Source organism: Etheostoma cragini, chromosome 15 (genome assembly GCF_013103735.1).
Source record: "Etheostoma cragini isolate CJK2018 chromosome 15, CSU_Ecrag_1.0, whole genome shotgun sequence".
In the NCBI taxonomy this organism is placed as follows: Eukaryota; Metazoa; Chordata; class Actinopteri; order Perciformes; family Percidae; genus Etheostoma; species Etheostoma cragini.
This window is the reverse complement of record NC_048421.1, coordinates 16,427,579-16,443,726: the sequence shown is the minus strand read 5'-3', so window position 1 is coordinate 16,443,726 and position 16,148 is coordinate 16,427,579. Positions and strand designations below refer to the sequence as shown.

At 40.5% G+C, this 16,148-nt stretch overlaps 2 protein-coding genes across 5 annotated transcripts in view; one reads left to right on the top strand and one right to left on the bottom strand.

The window, feature by feature from the left end:
- Positions 1-896: 896 nt before the first annotated feature.
- On the bottom strand, positions 897-12,174 carry ddx42 (DEAD (Asp-Glu-Ala-Asp) box helicase 42). 2 transcript variants are annotated; one of them, XM_034894329.1, is made up of 18 exons: positions 12,080-12,174; positions 9,109-9,327; positions 8,840-8,990; positions 8,672-8,733; positions 8,214-8,250; positions 7,688-7,840; positions 7,485-7,589; positions 7,156-7,275; positions 6,118-6,294; positions 5,873-6,001; positions 5,671-5,770; positions 5,541-5,588; positions 5,340-5,437; positions 3,793-4,069; positions 3,395-3,621; positions 3,189-3,299; positions 2,604-2,714; positions 897-2,195 (listed from the first exon to the last, which is right to left on the bottom strand). In XM_034894329.1, exons 2-18 carry the CDS (start codon positions 9,318-9,320, stop codon positions 1,533-1,535), a joined length of 2,781 nt encoding a protein of 926 aa, XP_034750220.1. In that variant the 5' UTR covers positions 9,321-9,327; positions 12,080-12,174; the 3' UTR covers positions 897-1,532. The 2 variants fall into 2 exon arrangements, with proteins under 2 accessions (XP_034750220.1, XP_034750221.1); XM_034894330.1 differs by lacking the exons at positions 8,214-8,250; positions 9,109-9,327; positions 12,080-12,174.
- strada (STE20 related adaptor alpha) overlaps positions 12,096-16,148 on the top strand; it is a 13,388-nt gene continuing 9,335 nt past the window's right edge. For 2 of the 3 annotated variants that reach the window (XM_034894336.1, XM_034894335.1), the window contains exons 1-2: positions 12,096-12,302; positions 14,797-14,854. In XM_034894336.1, the coding sequence (XP_034750227.1) occupies positions 14,843-14,854 (12 nt within the window). In that variant the 5' untranslated portion in view covers positions 12,096-12,302; positions 14,797-14,842. The remainder of the gene's footprint in view (positions 12,303-14,796; positions 14,855-16,148) is intronic. The other variant, XM_034894337.1, reaches the window with a different exon arrangement.

The window sequence follows — 16,148 nt, the reverse complement described above, 5'->3', positions numbered from 1 at the left end:
GTAAGACTTTTGGCCAATACTTTAATACATCCAAATAAATCTGACTGTAGCAATCAGAAACACATTAACAGGAAGGATGGTTTTAATAGTTCTGTAGTGATCAACATTATTAGTGTTTTTAATGTTTATAACATCTCCTTTGTAATCAGACAAAAACAACAGGGGGAAAGCATCTCCTATCATGGGTGTCCACGGCCCCCTAGTTATCACAGGGAGGAACCGCAATGCTACATTTTCTCAAGGCTGTGTTACTAGTATAACCGCTATTTGTTGATATTTACAGCTTATTAGTGTTATCATTGTGCAGTATTAATATTAGCTATGCTATTAACTCTACAAATTGAGACTTGTTTTAACAATTTTCTGTTGAACTTGTCTGGTGTCATTTGGAGAAATATGAAAGCACACTAGGGCTACGGGTAAATACTTTTAAAATAAATACATTTCTTTTCAAATCTGCTCTAAAATTTGAATACATACATAGTATTTTACGGCAATATTGTAAGTTACTCTCCATCAAAAACACTTTTACTGCAACAGGTCTTGTGACATCTATTTTTTCACGGTGACCTGTGCCTCAAATCCAGGGTTAAAAAATGTTCTTCTGCCAATCATGGCTAGTGAATGTTCAGATTTTACCTGCCACTCAAAGGATGGTTTTTATGGACTGTTGAGTGAAGCAAATCTACCAACCACTTGCATATTTTCCAAGCTAATTTTTGAACCCTTCTCATCTTATGCCGATGCTGTCTGCCCCATGAATGCCACATTATAGGGCAAAATAAACCAATATGAAATTGTTATAGCTGTACAAAATAACCAATTCAAGCAGTGCAATGGTTTTCAGTCACAAAAGAGTGACATAATTTAACTGTTCTAGAAAGCAGATGCAAAAGTAGATGCCAAAGGAGTCTTTTAATCAAAACTTCACATTTTCCATGTTTGAACACTTCATCTCATACAAACAAATGCATCTTCTTGAGAAACATTTCAAAAGCATAGACAGACTAAATGCCAAAGAAAGGCACGTCACTAGAACTTGAATACAAGACACAAAAAGAGCTATACATAGTTTAAACGTGTATGCGTGTGACTGTGAATCATCACAGAATGCTTTAAAAAATAAAACAGTTACAAGTGTTAGCTTTGTGGATTAACTAAATGCAAACACACAAACACACTTGGCAAAAATAAAGCTTCAGATTTGCAAGCACAAAAGAATGTTAGGAGCTCAGTGACGGGAAACAAGGCAATAACCAACATGTCTCATATGTACAGTGACGGTCTCTGAGCTGTATGTGTTTATCTGTTTGACACACTGTTGAGCTCTGACCAAATCATGAGGTCCTAACCAACCTGACACAAGTGTCAGGACACTATTATTTGAAATAAGTCCACAAAACCCCCCCTACAGTCCTGTGCTTTTGTCCGCCTCTGATATGCTCTGCTATCTGCCTACACACCAGACAAGCTCATCCTTGAGCAGTTGGTTGCACATAATATTCTATTGATGTGTTTTTTTTTTTTTTCCTTTAGTTGTCCCACCTGCTCTTTCTACGCTTTGGTGGTTCAGGAACAGCAAAGCTATCATCTCCTCTGTCCCTGCCCTCCCCATTCCCCCTGTCTCCCCCATCCCTCTCACTCCTCCGGTCCTCTCTGTCCCTCTTGCTTGCATCTCCGTTGCGACTATCGCTGTGGCGGCTACTGCTGCTGCTGCTGCTGCTGCTGCTGTAGCGGTCCCGGTCCCCATGCCGGTCACGATCTCTGTCGCCATAGCGATCCCGTTCTCCTTCTCCATGCCGATCCTGGTCTCCGTCCCCATGCCGTTCCCGGTCCCCATAGCGATCCTCTCCACTGTGTCGATCGCTCCTGTCGCTGTGGCGGTGGTAACTATCATGGCGCCCTCTGTCCTCCCCGTGTCTGTCTCGTGGGATGTCTCTCTGTGGGGGAGGTGCAGGCGGAGGGTAGCTCGGCTGTGAACTGGTTTGACTGATGGGCACAGAGCTCAGGGTGCCAGCGCTGGTGAAGCCAGACATGGACAACGCGGCGCTCTGAGACCTTTCTGAACTGTTGGGGGACTCAGTCGGCACAGAGCTCAGGCTGCCGGCACTGGTCCAGCATGACGAGCTATTAGACTTAGTGGTGAGCTTTGGAGGGCCGCTGGACGCAGCCACAAAGTGGCTTTTATACTGAGCCTAGAAGAAAAAGAGACATTGAAAGGACAAGATCAGCTTCCTGTGAGGCAAAACAAGAAATCCTTTCTTTGAAACATTAAAATAAGGATTGCACATAGACTGTTAAAAAAAAGAAAAAAAAAGAAGGAATTGCCCTGCATCACGACACAAAATGACCAAAATATATTTGCAGGATGGTAATCCTAGTACGCTAATATATATTATATATTTCTTGGCCAGGTGCTGTGATTTCTGCTTCTGAAAAGTCACCCTGCTGTTAATACTGTGTGAAAATTTCAAGACCGTGTGCTAGGAGTGACTGACTGGCACAACACCCCTCCTAATACAAGTAATAATGCATTTGTTTTTTTAGTAACATGTTAAAATGAAGGAATTGAAGGCAGAACAACAGAAAGGAGAGAGTTCTACCTGAAATGCTTGTTTCATTGCAGACATGCGATCTCCCATTGCCCCAGTGGCTGGTTTGCCGTAACCTTCAAAGCTACTAGTCAAAGATAACAAGCTGCTGCTGCTGCGTTCCTGCAAAAAAAACACATAGTTACTCATATCTCTTTGAATTTTCTCCAAATATTTTGTTTCATACTCAATCTAAAAGAATCATCTAAGCCATCATAGAACATTTAATGTTGTCATTAAAGGGGTCAACATTTACAGAATTTTGATTAATTTGGTACATTGGACAGTGCATAATAACTATGAATATTAGTGCAATTCAAAGGAAAATGTACAGTTATTTAACAGCTACAGTAACAACTTTGCACACAAAACGTATGATCTGTTTACAAAATATGATGCATAATAATATTTTTAAACATGAAGTCAGACAAGATTGGCCATTGTAAGACTTCTGACCAATACATCAAAATAAATCTAACTGTAGCAATCAGAAACGAATTAACTGAAATTATGGCTTTAATAGTTCTGTAGTAATCACCGTTGAAGACTACAACATATATAAGTGCAGAATAAAGCAGTGTGGTATTAGTTACTCACAGAACTTTCGGCCCCCAGTCCTGGTCTCTCTCTGTAACCAAGACCACCTCCACCAATATTCATCCTTTTTCCTTTACCACCCTTGAAACGTGATTTTCTGAACCAGGGATTCTGGGAAATAAAATTGAAGAAGCCAAAGTTGAAAATATTCAAATTTACTTTACAGCTTTTTTTTTATTTTTTATTCTTTGACATATTTATCTCACCTGCATGGCTAAATCCATCAGCTCTTTGGAAACGGCTTGATTAGCTCCTTCTAGATTTCTCACAAGGTCGCCAGCAAACGTGGTGTCTTTGTTGGTGAGGAGAGTGTAGGCGACACCCTTCTCTCCAGCGCGACCAGTTCGACCAATCCTGTGCGTGTGCGTGTCGATGTCTCGTGCCACGTCGTAGTTCACCACTGTGCGAATGGATGGGATGTCCAGACCACGAGCTGCAGAGGAATGCAAACAGGGAAGTGTTGATACTATATCTTGATACTTGGCTCTTGATGTACAGTAGACTGAACTGTTACAAATGTTTGAAATGGAAAGCAACAAGGAGGGAAAGAAATGGGAGGGAGAAAACATCTCCCATTTCCCTCACCACCTCCTCTTGTACTCACCAGCTACATCAGTGGCCACCAGAACAGGCAAGTTCTGCTTCTTGAAGTCGCTGATGACCTTGTTCCTCTCACTCTGGTCCATGTCTCCGTGTAGGAGGCCCAGGCTGTAGCCCTCCTGGATCAGATTAGTAGCCAGTTCCTCACAGTTTGCCTTCTTGGTAACGAAGATGAGAACTGAGCCGGAGGAGGTGAACTCGACCAGCCGCCGAGTCAGCCAGCCCCATTTATCTGTCGAGCTGGGCAGCATCTCCACCATCTGAGTGACATCCTCATTGGCCTGGTCAGAGAAGTAAGTCACTTAAAACATGGGATCTGCATGTTTAATCGTGTCTTCATCAAAATTGTATTACACTTTATAGAAAGTGTAAATACTGTACACCTAAAAACATAAAATTTTTGCTACCTCAATATTTTACCAGAAGAAAATTATTTGTACCTATAAAACAGTGACTGTAAGTTTTAAAATGGTCAATAAAACATTAAATTAAGAGTAGGGCTGTGGAATTAATTGAATTTCAATTTCAATTTCAGGTCCCAACGATCACCAAAATACTATAATCAAGAAAAAAATGATTGTTTTGCAAGAAAACTTTTATTCTGCCTGTATTCTGAATGATACATGCATGCGCACATCCACACGTGCACATCCACCCCTCCAGAAGCCATAACATCTCTCAGCAGTCAGGGGGGGCAATTTGTGTGTCTATTATCCGCTGGAATTTAAAAACTCAGCGCAGGTAAAGATGGCAGAAGGAGGGCACCCACAGCAGTGTTTGGTGAGCAAAAAAAGGCAAATCCAACTCTGTTGTGTGGGAAAAGTTAACGTTAGCTAACCATGTGGTCCTTCTGCCTCTGCCCCCCCCCCCCCCCCCCCCCCCCCCCCCCCCCCCCCCCCCCCCCCGCTGTAGTAGACGCTGTATTCCCCTGACACGCTGTATTATCATTTGATATTACGTATTCACTTACTGTTTAAAACTTTTTCAGTTTCGGAGGGGTTCATAGGCCTACCACTCAAAACCAACATGAAAAAACATAGTAAGGTTCCCTCAGCATTTAGTTCAACATGTCACGTAACGTTATTCGAAGGTACCGTCTATGTGCTGGATTTTTTCTTAGGTAGCTAGTAAATATGCCCACTGAGGGCAACATTATTGTTCATATTTTGGCACAATGTTTAGTAATGACAGTAGGCTAGTAGTGGTCATAGGGAGTGAAAATGTCATGTGAGATGCACATTGTCTTATGTATCTGGAATTGTTCATTAGCTGTGTAAAGTTATGTGTGGTATCTGTAAAAGCTGAATCAACACAGTAGATTTTATTCTGATCCAAAGACTCTTTCTGTGAGATAAAGACCACTAACAGATTATACACTGGACACTATCCACAATCGAGCAGCCCTAATTAAGAGTATTGTAACTGGGTTTTCATTTTGGAGACTTGAATTTGTGTTTTGGGAATTTGAGGCACAGTGAACAAGGATTAATCGATCTCTTAGTGTAGCTACATCTTTAAAGTTTGTTTGCAGATATGTATGATGCAGCATACCTCTCCAATGTCTCCCTGCACCACACGAATAGGATCTACCAAGATGTCTCTGGCCAGTCTCTCTATTTTCTTTCTGAAAGTTGCACTAAACAAAAGGGCTGAGAAGGAAATCACATTGAGAATTATATTTTTTTTTAAATAGCTCTGAAGCCTTGCCATCTATGACAATGAAACACGTAATACCTAAGGAAACCTACTTACTCTGTCTGTCTGGGCGGACATGGCTAGCAACAGATCTAACCTGATATTCTGAAAGGGAAAAGAGAAATAAGCTACAGTGCACAAAACAGGTTTGAACATCTCTGACACAGCACTGATAATGCCAACTCACCAAAGCCCATATCAAACATGCGATCTGCCTCATCAAACACCAGGTATGACACTCTCTGCAGGGACGTGGCCTTCTTCTTAACGTGGTCAATCAGACGACCCTGTGAAAACACCAACAATATCTCATTCGTTGCAGCAGTGGGGCGTGAGTTTTATTCTTGGCAGGGAGGTCAAAGACAAAAGCTGGTTGTCTCTTCTCTTACCGGAGTGCACACAACAATCTCTGCTCCCTCCTGCAGAGCTTTGGCCTGCTCCCACATGCTGCCTCCTCCATAAACCGCCACAGAACGCAAAGAGTAGGCTTTCCCAAAACGCTTACATTCTGCATGGATCTGGCAATGTGACACACATCAGTGGAACAACTCGCTTAACAATGTTTACTTTAACACTACAGCAAATATCCTCTATACGTTCACAAGGTCTGACCCAGTCCCTTCCCATTTCTCACCTGCTGACAAAGTTCTCTGGTGGGACACACAATGACGGCAATGGGCCCTTCTCCTGCCTCCAGTTCCTTTTGGTCCATGATGTGAACCAGCATGGGCCAGATAAAAGCTGCAGTTTTACCACTTCCAGTTTTTGCAATTCCAATCATGTCACGTCCAGACAGAGCTATGGGCACACCCTAAAACCCAGATTGAGAGCAAAAACAACAAAGATTCTTCATGAAATCATTATAAAAAACATTTGATATTAAACTATGTTACAACATGAAAACAGTGTTGCTCTGCTGGCAAGAGGGTCTTTTCAGTATCCTAGGCTGTCTATGCACTAGACCCTTTTACTCAAAAAAGGACAAAACATACAACTACCAGAATGCATTGTCCACCGGTGGGTGACGAGCACGTCCCAGAATCAACGGGGCGGTGGGCTGGTAACGAGCAACCTTGTCTAACAGTTAAATGGTAAGCTAAAACATTGTGTCTGAAAACATTTCAGGCGAGACATAGGGAATACATTACCAGATAATTGATTGACATTTGATTTGAGCTGCCTAGTTTTACCACTTCCTCTGGGTGTTTTTTTGCCTAGGTTTTTAAAATATGGAATCTGGAAGGAGCTCTCTTGCTGTTTCCAAACTCTTAAATTTCAGCCAAACAGTGCACTGAAATATGTTTCTAAAAACATTTTAGGAAACAATATATTCAGTACCATAACCACATTTGGGGTTTATATTTGATCAGCACTGTCTACTTTTAGAGTTTAATCTGACTTTGTTCTGAGTTTGAGAGCAAGAGAGAAAGGCAGCTGTCTCTCTCAATCTGCTTCTATAATATTTGTATCTGCATGTGGAAGAACAAGCTGTAGTTTGAGCAGCTGCGTCATTTGGCGTTTTTCTGCTGGCCTGTGAGTTGGGAGGACTGGGCACTGGTAAAATTGAGGGAAGTTTAACATAGCTCATCTACACATACTACCAGCATTATTATGGTACAAAGTTGGTTGAATATTGGCAACACTTCCATTTAACATAAACGTGCAGCATTACCTGGCACTGAATCGGTGTGGGCTGAGTGTACTCAGACTTGCGGATTTGGTGCATTAGTTGCTCATCAAAGTTAAAGTGGGCAAAGCTAGTGCAAGGTTTTGGAGGGGCAGCACCAGATACCTGAAAAAAGACAAAACATAGAACAAATTTAAAGACATTTAAAACAATTATGATGATGACAGTTTACACATGATGAAGTGTCTCCAAATAGCAGTAAGTATTGCTACAAAATCTGACACAAATAACTGAATCAAAGTAACAAATATGATACGTGTATCATTTCAGACCTATAACATTTATATACTTGTGTTCATGAATCCCAGACTTACCCTTAGGTTCAGTTTGTGCCTTAACTCTAAAGCTTGGGTTCCATTCAGATTGCTGACTTCTTCATGCTCAATGTAGAAGTTTTTCTCAAAGGGTGGGTAATCAATCTATAGGAAAAACATGACACACGTTAAAGACACAAAATGGTGATCCATTGTTGAGACAAGTAAAACTGTCTGTGCTCAATCAGTAGTGTTAACTGTACCTCAGAGTGGTCAATGGGAGGAAGCGGCAAGATTATTTTCTTGGTTGTAGAAGGGATTGGGTTACCGTCGCTGTCATAGTCAATGTTTTCATCCTCCTCCTCTAGGGTCAGCCCGGCTGTGGGATTCTCTGCCATGTAGCGAAAGTAGGCTTCCTGCAGAGAGCACAGCATTTCAAGGTAAAATTGAGCCGGCGTGCTGCTTACCACAGCGTCCAGGCACCAGTAACTGACAGGAGACATTCAGCTCAACAGAAGGACAGCTTGCTATTCACAATCTGATATCATCATATGACATTTCCTGATGTTAACATGCTTTTTTTAAATTTTGTAATACTTTCTAAACAAGAATATTCTACACAAGAAAAGCAACTCCATCACAATAACCCTAAATGCAACCTGCATGGTCAAATACATGGGAAGGCAGGGGGGCTTTATAACACTAGAGAGGGTAGATTTAGAGAATGTTTGGTCTGAAGACCTCTGATCAACGATGTAGTGGATGAAGAACTTTGGAGGGCTCACTCACTTGTTCATCTTCTTCTTCAATGTCATCACGAATACCCCTGAAATGACAAGCGGAGAAAAAAAAAACTTCCCTGCGGCTCGTTCATACACCCAAGACAGCCCACATCCCATTATGACTGAGGTCAGTGCTTACCTGAGGATATTTATTAAGCCAGCAAAACATTGCTGTATGTGACATGCTTTGTGCCAGAAATTTAAAAAACTTAAGATATAGTGTCTGCATTTGCCAAATTGCTACTGGTAGTTAAGACAGTGAATAGTACAGGAGTATACAAATTAACATGATCATCTGAAATTAGTGGGCTTATTAATAATTTTTGCTCACAAAATAATAATTCATGTTGGGCAATCATTTTCTTTCCCCTTAAGGTCAAATTGAAATCTAAGCACATACTTAAGGACCTCAGAAGTGACTAAAAATCAAACAAATGAAAATATTTGAGCACATTTGAATCTTACTTGGCTGACTTTTTCTCCTTTTCCTTTTCCTCCAGTTTCCTCATGTCTTTAGCTGCTTGGTCCTGGAGGAGAAAACAAAACAAGAATGTTAGAGCAAACCGCAGATTAAGCATTTGGAAGGATATTGTAGTTTGCCACTTCTCTACCGAACTGTAATTCTCTTCTCACCTCAACCTCTGCCATAAAGGCATCCAGTGGGTCATCTTCACTGTCTGACCCGCCACCAGACTGCATCTGCTGCCGTGTGGGTGAGTTCTCAGCTGGGATGTACGGCAGATCCACATTGCTGCTGGATTCCTCCTCATCATCTTCAAAATACCTTGTTGAAAATGACAAAGTTTTCTAAATATTTGATACCAAAAATCACTTTATACACTGACAAGGGGCTAAACTGAACTGAATTGTATACATATGTATGGGAGAGATGTAATACTCACGCATTTTCCTCATCAAAATTAGCTCTTTTTGTCCCTATTTTGTAGAACGATGGGAGCTGCTGGCCCCTCCCATATCCACTTGATCCTGGAGCACCTCCAAATGTTGTGTGAGATTTCTGAGGAAGGCTGGGTTCCTCTTTTCGCCCTGCAAGGGAAAAGCCTCCAAACCCAAACCCTCGCTTCACACCCGGACCACCTTTGTTCCAGTTCATGGTTGTGCTGTGAAAACATAGGGCGGAACAAGCCTTTAAGATACCTCTGTTATTACACCAAATCTTGTTTCTTTATTGAAGGCACTACCAATTAAACATGACTTCGCACTTGTCACAATCATGGGAAAAGCTTGTCAGCTTGTCAACAGTCGGAGCCCCCCAGGGACGTGTTTAAAGTCCACTGCTGTACTCTCTGTACACACACAACTTTATAGCCACTTTTGACTCCAACACCATCATCAAGTTGGCTGACAACACAATTGTGGTGGTCCTGATCACAGACAACAATGAACAGGCCCACGTGAAAGAAGTAGAGAGCCTGACCTGCTGGTCTCAGGACAACAACCTACTCCTGAATGTCAGCAAGACTAGCGATGATTATGGACTTTGGTTAAAAGCAGGTAAGGAACTTCACTCAGGGTGGACAGCTTCGAGTACCAGAGAGTCTGACCGGGGCACTGCATACAGTAATGAGTAATGGTGAGGAAGGCAAGGCAGAGACTGTTTCATCTCAGGGGAACATCACTGCCTGGTACGGAAACAGCACCAAACAGGACTGCAAGGCCCTGCAGTGTTTTTCTTCAACGGAACACACAACAGGCGGGGCCCTACCCTGCCTAAAAGAACATTTACACCAAGCGTTGCAAGAAAAAGGCTAGAATAATCTTTAAAATCCAAACCACCTGGCTAACAGCCTTTTCTTCCTGTTGAGATCGGGAAGAAGGTACCAGATGCACCAGGCCACACTGAGAGGCTCAGGACACTATGATCCTAAATCACTATATCCTGAATTTGAATTGCATTTTATCCTAATGTATTTTCAGTATTTCTTTATAGTTACTGTTATATTCAAAATATTAAAGACAGAATGAAAGAGTGTTGGAGGACAGGTAGTATATATAGTATTAAAAAAAAAGTTCTCAGAAACAACTATAAATTGTTTGTAATAAACTTATACTGCAAAACATTAATTTATCACATAAAACGTTATATTTGCCATTTTGGGAGACGCAAAATGCAGGAAAGCCTGCAAGAATTCCAATAGGAAAAAGTAAGAAAATATGTTTGTGTTGTATGATCACTGCTACTGGGAAAATGTGAAAGTTGGGATAAATTTGCAGACAGATTGCTGTGGTGTTGCTTAGCTCAACAGGTCCTGCCTGCCACAGGGTTGCCACTGAGGTGCCAGTGTCGCTCAGAGGTTCTTGGCCTTGCTGACTTCATCACTCAGTGACCAAGTTTTATGTTGAAGACCTGGTCCCATGGTCCAGCCAAAAAAAACAACAACAGTATGGCATTCTGATTTCTGGTTATCCACGATATCAATACTGTAAGTCTAAAATAAATAAATATGCTAAATAGGAGACTTTTCCTCCCCTAAAGGTCCCATGACATTGTGATCCTTGGATGGTTTTGTATAGACTTAAGTGGTCCCCTAATACTGTATAAATGGTGCAGAATTATAGCCAGTCCCACAATGAACTTTCCTCAGTATGTGCCATTTCTGAGATGTAGCTTTTGAGGAAGAGAGAAGGGGGGAAAGGTGGAGGCTGGGCGTGTGGCCTTGACCAACTGCCACTTTGCTTATTTGAAAGCCATGATGTCTTTCCCTCGTGGGTGGGCCAAATTATCTGTGCAGGTAAAGCAGATAAAGGGGAGGTAACCTTGCCCCTTTATGACCTCATAAGGAGCAAGATACCAGATCAGCCCATCTGAGCTTTCATTTCCTCAAAGGCAGAGCAGGATACGCAGGGCTTGGTTTACATCTATCACCATTTATAGCCACTGGGGGACCATAGGCAGGCTGAGTAAACTCATATCAATGTTAAAAAAATTCATAAAGTGAAATTTTCCTGTCATGGGAACTTAACATCTTAATTAGCTAAATAAAAAACTGTACAACTTCTTGATTTTTCAATATCTTATAGGGTAGCAACTTTGCTAACCTCTCCTGAGGTTTTCATGTTGTACATGCTATCGATTGAGAAACAGCAGACTTTAGTATATGGTGGGTTGGGGACACATGCAGACTTAATGTTGCCTATGGTTTTCTGTTATTACTTCAGTTTTTACATTTGTTTACCATTGATAGTCAAAGGCCAAGTGATTAACCCTGACTGTCATTAACTTGAACTGCAACTAACCAAAAAGAACGACTTAACTAGCTAGCAACCTCACAGAAAAAAAACCTTTGAATAGGTTTTTATTGACTTGCATTACCTCCAACGTAGCAACGTTAGCGTAGCATTAGCTTAACAACATAGTGTGTGCATAGCTACAAGTCATACCTATGTAGATGTGAGAAGACATTTCAACTCACGTCCATGGCTAAACGCATGTTACCAAAAAAACAATATTACATTAATCAGGCATAATTTAAGTTGTACTTTGCAGAAGATAACGTTCTCATGCTCGGAAACTGACGTCACCGCGGTAACATCAAACTAGCTAATTAGCCATTATGGTTACACGGCGGAAAAAAGACACAACATTATGATTTAATTTCTGGCTTAGGACGGTTTATTAGATTTACAGTAACTTGATAACACGACAACATTGGCCACGATGATCTACACATAACGTTAGCATTAGCTAGCTCAAGGCCGCAAAATGAGGCCGAGTTGGGGGTGTGCGAGGCTGGGGTCAATACCGTGAATTTAGTGTAGCTGGGCTGCATATGACAACCGGTAAACGATAACATTATTTGTTGACTGAATGTATCCATTTTTTCGTAACAGTGGTAAACAGGGTTTATTTACCTTTTTCTGATGCCAGTAAACGCTCCAGTGTTTTCAGTAGAGCAAGCGGTGCTTACGTCATCTGTGCGCGCAAAGTGCTTGTCGTTACAGTGCGACGACGATCAACCAAAGCGTAGTGGAGAACTGCCAACAACATCTCGCTGGAGAGGATGGCTAGCTGAACATGTTGTCATAAAATTTAATAGAACTCTAACCAGGCATTGCTGTTCTAAACATTTTATAGGTAAGTTATTAACTCGATAAATAATGCATTTCTTGTTGCTAAAATAAGTCAAGGTAGCTGCTTTAGCTAACTGTGATCTACTATTGCTATCCCTGCGCATTTTTTAGCGAGCCATTAGCAAGAACTGAGCTGTACTTGTGTGACGATTTTAATAGAAATTAGTGATTTGTTTTTGCTTGGTCTGTTCCGATTGCTGCGGTTGCTATCGTTGGAAGTCAGCATCTCTGTGTTTGCATTTTAACCACTATTTTTCGAGCGTGCATGCTGATTGCTTTCAACCCCACATAAGCATTAATAAAGAAATAATCAGTCAGAGTCCAAGCCAGCACAACTGAGAGATTACCTGGCTGGTGGATTTAACTTTACTATATAAGGTTTAATAATCACTTCAATAACGTATACAGTGGCTAGAATACGTTTACACACCCATGCAAAGTTGAATAAAAAGAGTAAAATAAAATTGGAAATTGATCTTATTGCCCTAATTCAAAAGATTTGGAAAAATCCAACCTTTTTAAGGACAGAGATTGGCATGGTTTTATTTCAGTTAGCTTAATAGCTGGTTTAATTTGCCTTGAAAGATAATCTTATGGAAAGTACCCCATGCCTATCTCTATGTATAGGTGAAGGGTATGTGATGATGATTGGGGGGGGGGGGGGGGGGGGGGGGGGGGGGGGGGGGGGGGTATTCTAATTCCAAAGGCCAAGGGAACTTGATCAGGATGCATAGTATCCTGGATCCATGAAATAACTGGCCTTTAAAAATAAAAATCTGCCTGCCTCTATTGGAATTTAACATAGGGGTGTGTATACTTATGCCCCCTGTATTTTAAGGAAGAACATTTATTTATTTTCAATACATTATTCATTCACAAAGAGAATTGCTGTCCTTTAAAGGTTGGATTTCCCTATATTGTTTGAATTAAGGCATTAAGATCAATTTCCAAAAGATGTTTTTTTATTCCTCTTTTTAATCAACTTTTGCATGGGTGTGTACACTTAATCAAGCCACTGTATGCATAACACGCCTTAGGCATGACAAGTTAACATGTTTGCTTATGTGCTAAAACACATGTAATTTCACTAAGGATCACTTACATTTTAAAATATCAATGTTCTACATATGCCAGGACATATTTATTCAATAATACAATTCTAAAGAGTAGTAATGATAACCACTCTCTTCGACAAAGAGGATTCAACTAAAGGTTAATCCTCACCTGATTCAATGTTACCAGTTATTTCTTCCAAATAGAGTACATACATAGAGTAGAATACATTGAAGGGGAAATATTTTTTTCACTCGTTTTACTTAAATATACACACACACACACACACACACACACACACACACACACACACCCAGACCCAGATTACACCCAGATTACACACATGCACAAACAGGACCTATTCACATGCATTAATGTAAGCGACTTTGAGTCCATGAAAAGCGCTATATAAAATCAATTAATTTATTATTATTTTGGAGAGATGTAAGAGTAGGGGGTCTGCCCCATAGGATGGCGCCCTGAAAGTTGGATCAGAAATAGTCCAACTTCCATTGTTAGTGAATCAGGAACACCCAAGGTACCCTTCATAATGTATACAGATGCTTATAAAGTTGATACATTTTTTTAGGTTTTCAAATGACATCACACTGTTGTCTTTGTTATGCACTGAAGAGGATCCTAGCATTCATCATTATTGTACAAATAATTGGTGGTCTCCCTGTGACTCTAAACCTCTACCAGCGGCTGTCCATAACACACAAATTGAAAAAAATTGAATATTCAGGCATCTATGCTGATTTATCTTGGAATGCAAATTTGGATTATATATGTAGTAAGATACAACAACGTATTTCCTTTCTTAGGAGACTGAGGTCATTTGGAGCAAACACACTGATTCTTTTATTGTTTTTCCAGTCTATAATAAGTTATGCTATGCTGTATGGAATCAGTTGTCTCCATTCAGCTCAAAGCTAAACTGGCTAAACTGCTATTTATCTGTGCATCAAACGCTTAAATCAAGTTTTCAAAATATGTATAATAAAAGACCCCTGTATCTGGCTGGTGATATTACATCATACCCCTGTCATATATTATTTAACGGATATCAGCTTTTGCTATTAAACAGACGATTTATAAACAGACTGCAGCACTCTTTTGTTACTGTTATATCAGAATTTAGGTCCTGAGTAGGCCTCAATGCATCTGCATCAACTAGGCCTGGAATGTGATTGTGAGTGATTACATTGATTACACTGCAGCTACTCATCCTAATGTCTGATGTACTATACAGTATGTTTCTTAGTATTTGTTTTGTTGTTTGGTTTAATTTTGTGTTTTGTTAAGTATGTAACAGTGTACGCCTTGGGATGCATTTATTAAAGATTCTGATATGATTGACCAACCACGTGTGGCTTTTGTCCCCAGCTGTGGGAGACCAAATGAAGACATCTTCTACTTCACAATTTTTTCACTTGTCTTCACAGGTATTCCCTGGACCTGTTTTTGCGTGTAACACACTCAAGAGGATCCATGTCTTTTCTTGTAAGTGTTTTCCAGGTACCTCCTATTTTAGATTTAGGCCAATTTAAGGATTCAATTTAATCTTAGATCTAGGGTTTAATCTTAGATCTAGGGTTTAATCTACAGTACTTGTATGTTTTTAATCAATATTTTCAGAGCAACCTAATCCCTATAAGGGAAATCTATGAATCCGTGTGGCTGCAGGACCTGGAGCTCACCGCCAGTGTTTCAGTTAGACTGTTCAAAAAGAGTTTAGATAATTATAAGGGATTCCTTTAGAAGCGAGCTGGTTGGTTAGTTGGCTCACACTAGCTTGCTATTCCACCAAGCTTCCATGCTACATTAATAAGTCGGACAGAGTTGTCCCTCATCTGGCAATAGAAACCTTGCTTTCCCTGTTCTGTTGGCTCAGAGCTCCACAGGTACAAATTAGTTTTGCCTCAAATGTATCACCAAAAGTGTTGTAAAAGTTGAGGCGTGCAGATTCACCGTTTCGTGATGCGAGAGAGGGCATATGTGACCTAGCAGTGACAGATTTAATAGGATGTGAGTTGGTTATGATGGAAATGAACCAGAGTAAAAAAAAATTATAGGATTAAATGTTACATTACAAGTTTGCAGCTGTCATTGTGTTCATGTAAATATCCATCTACACATTTGTGAATATGTTTTCTGTGACTTTACATTCAGAATACAGGTGTGTGAACATTTTCTACAAGTGCAAATTTCAATTTACAAGTTCAGATTTTCTTTTTTTTTGCAAGCTCTTGTGTGTTTTTTCTCTGTAACTTCAAATTCAGATTACGTGTGTGAATATTTTTACAGATTCTTTGTTTTGCAAGTTCTCATATCGTATTCTACAAGCTCTCACATTTGCACTATATTTACCTTCATAGAAATCTGACATATATAATTACCGTGTCATCATATGACAGCTTTCATTGCAACCAGCCAACCACTATTGTTATCATGACAAGACAGTAATGTTATCTGTATAAAGTTCATAAACAGGGACAGAGAAATCAGTTTGTCTTTTTACTCAATCACTTCTCTTCAGACAAGAAAGGATTGCTAGGCTTTTGTTTTAATTGAGCTTTCTGTGATATTCTCTTTCCCATGGCATGGAAATGTCACTTTATGAGTTTTTTTAACATTAATATGAGTTCTCCCAGCCTGCCTACGGTCTCCCAGGGGCTAGAAATGGCGTTAGGTGTAAACCGAGTCCTGGGTACAAACTAAGGAAAGCTCATTGTGTGACTGGCTCTAGTGGCGGTAATTCTGCACCAAGGCTGAAATTTAGGGAAGAGACTTCAGA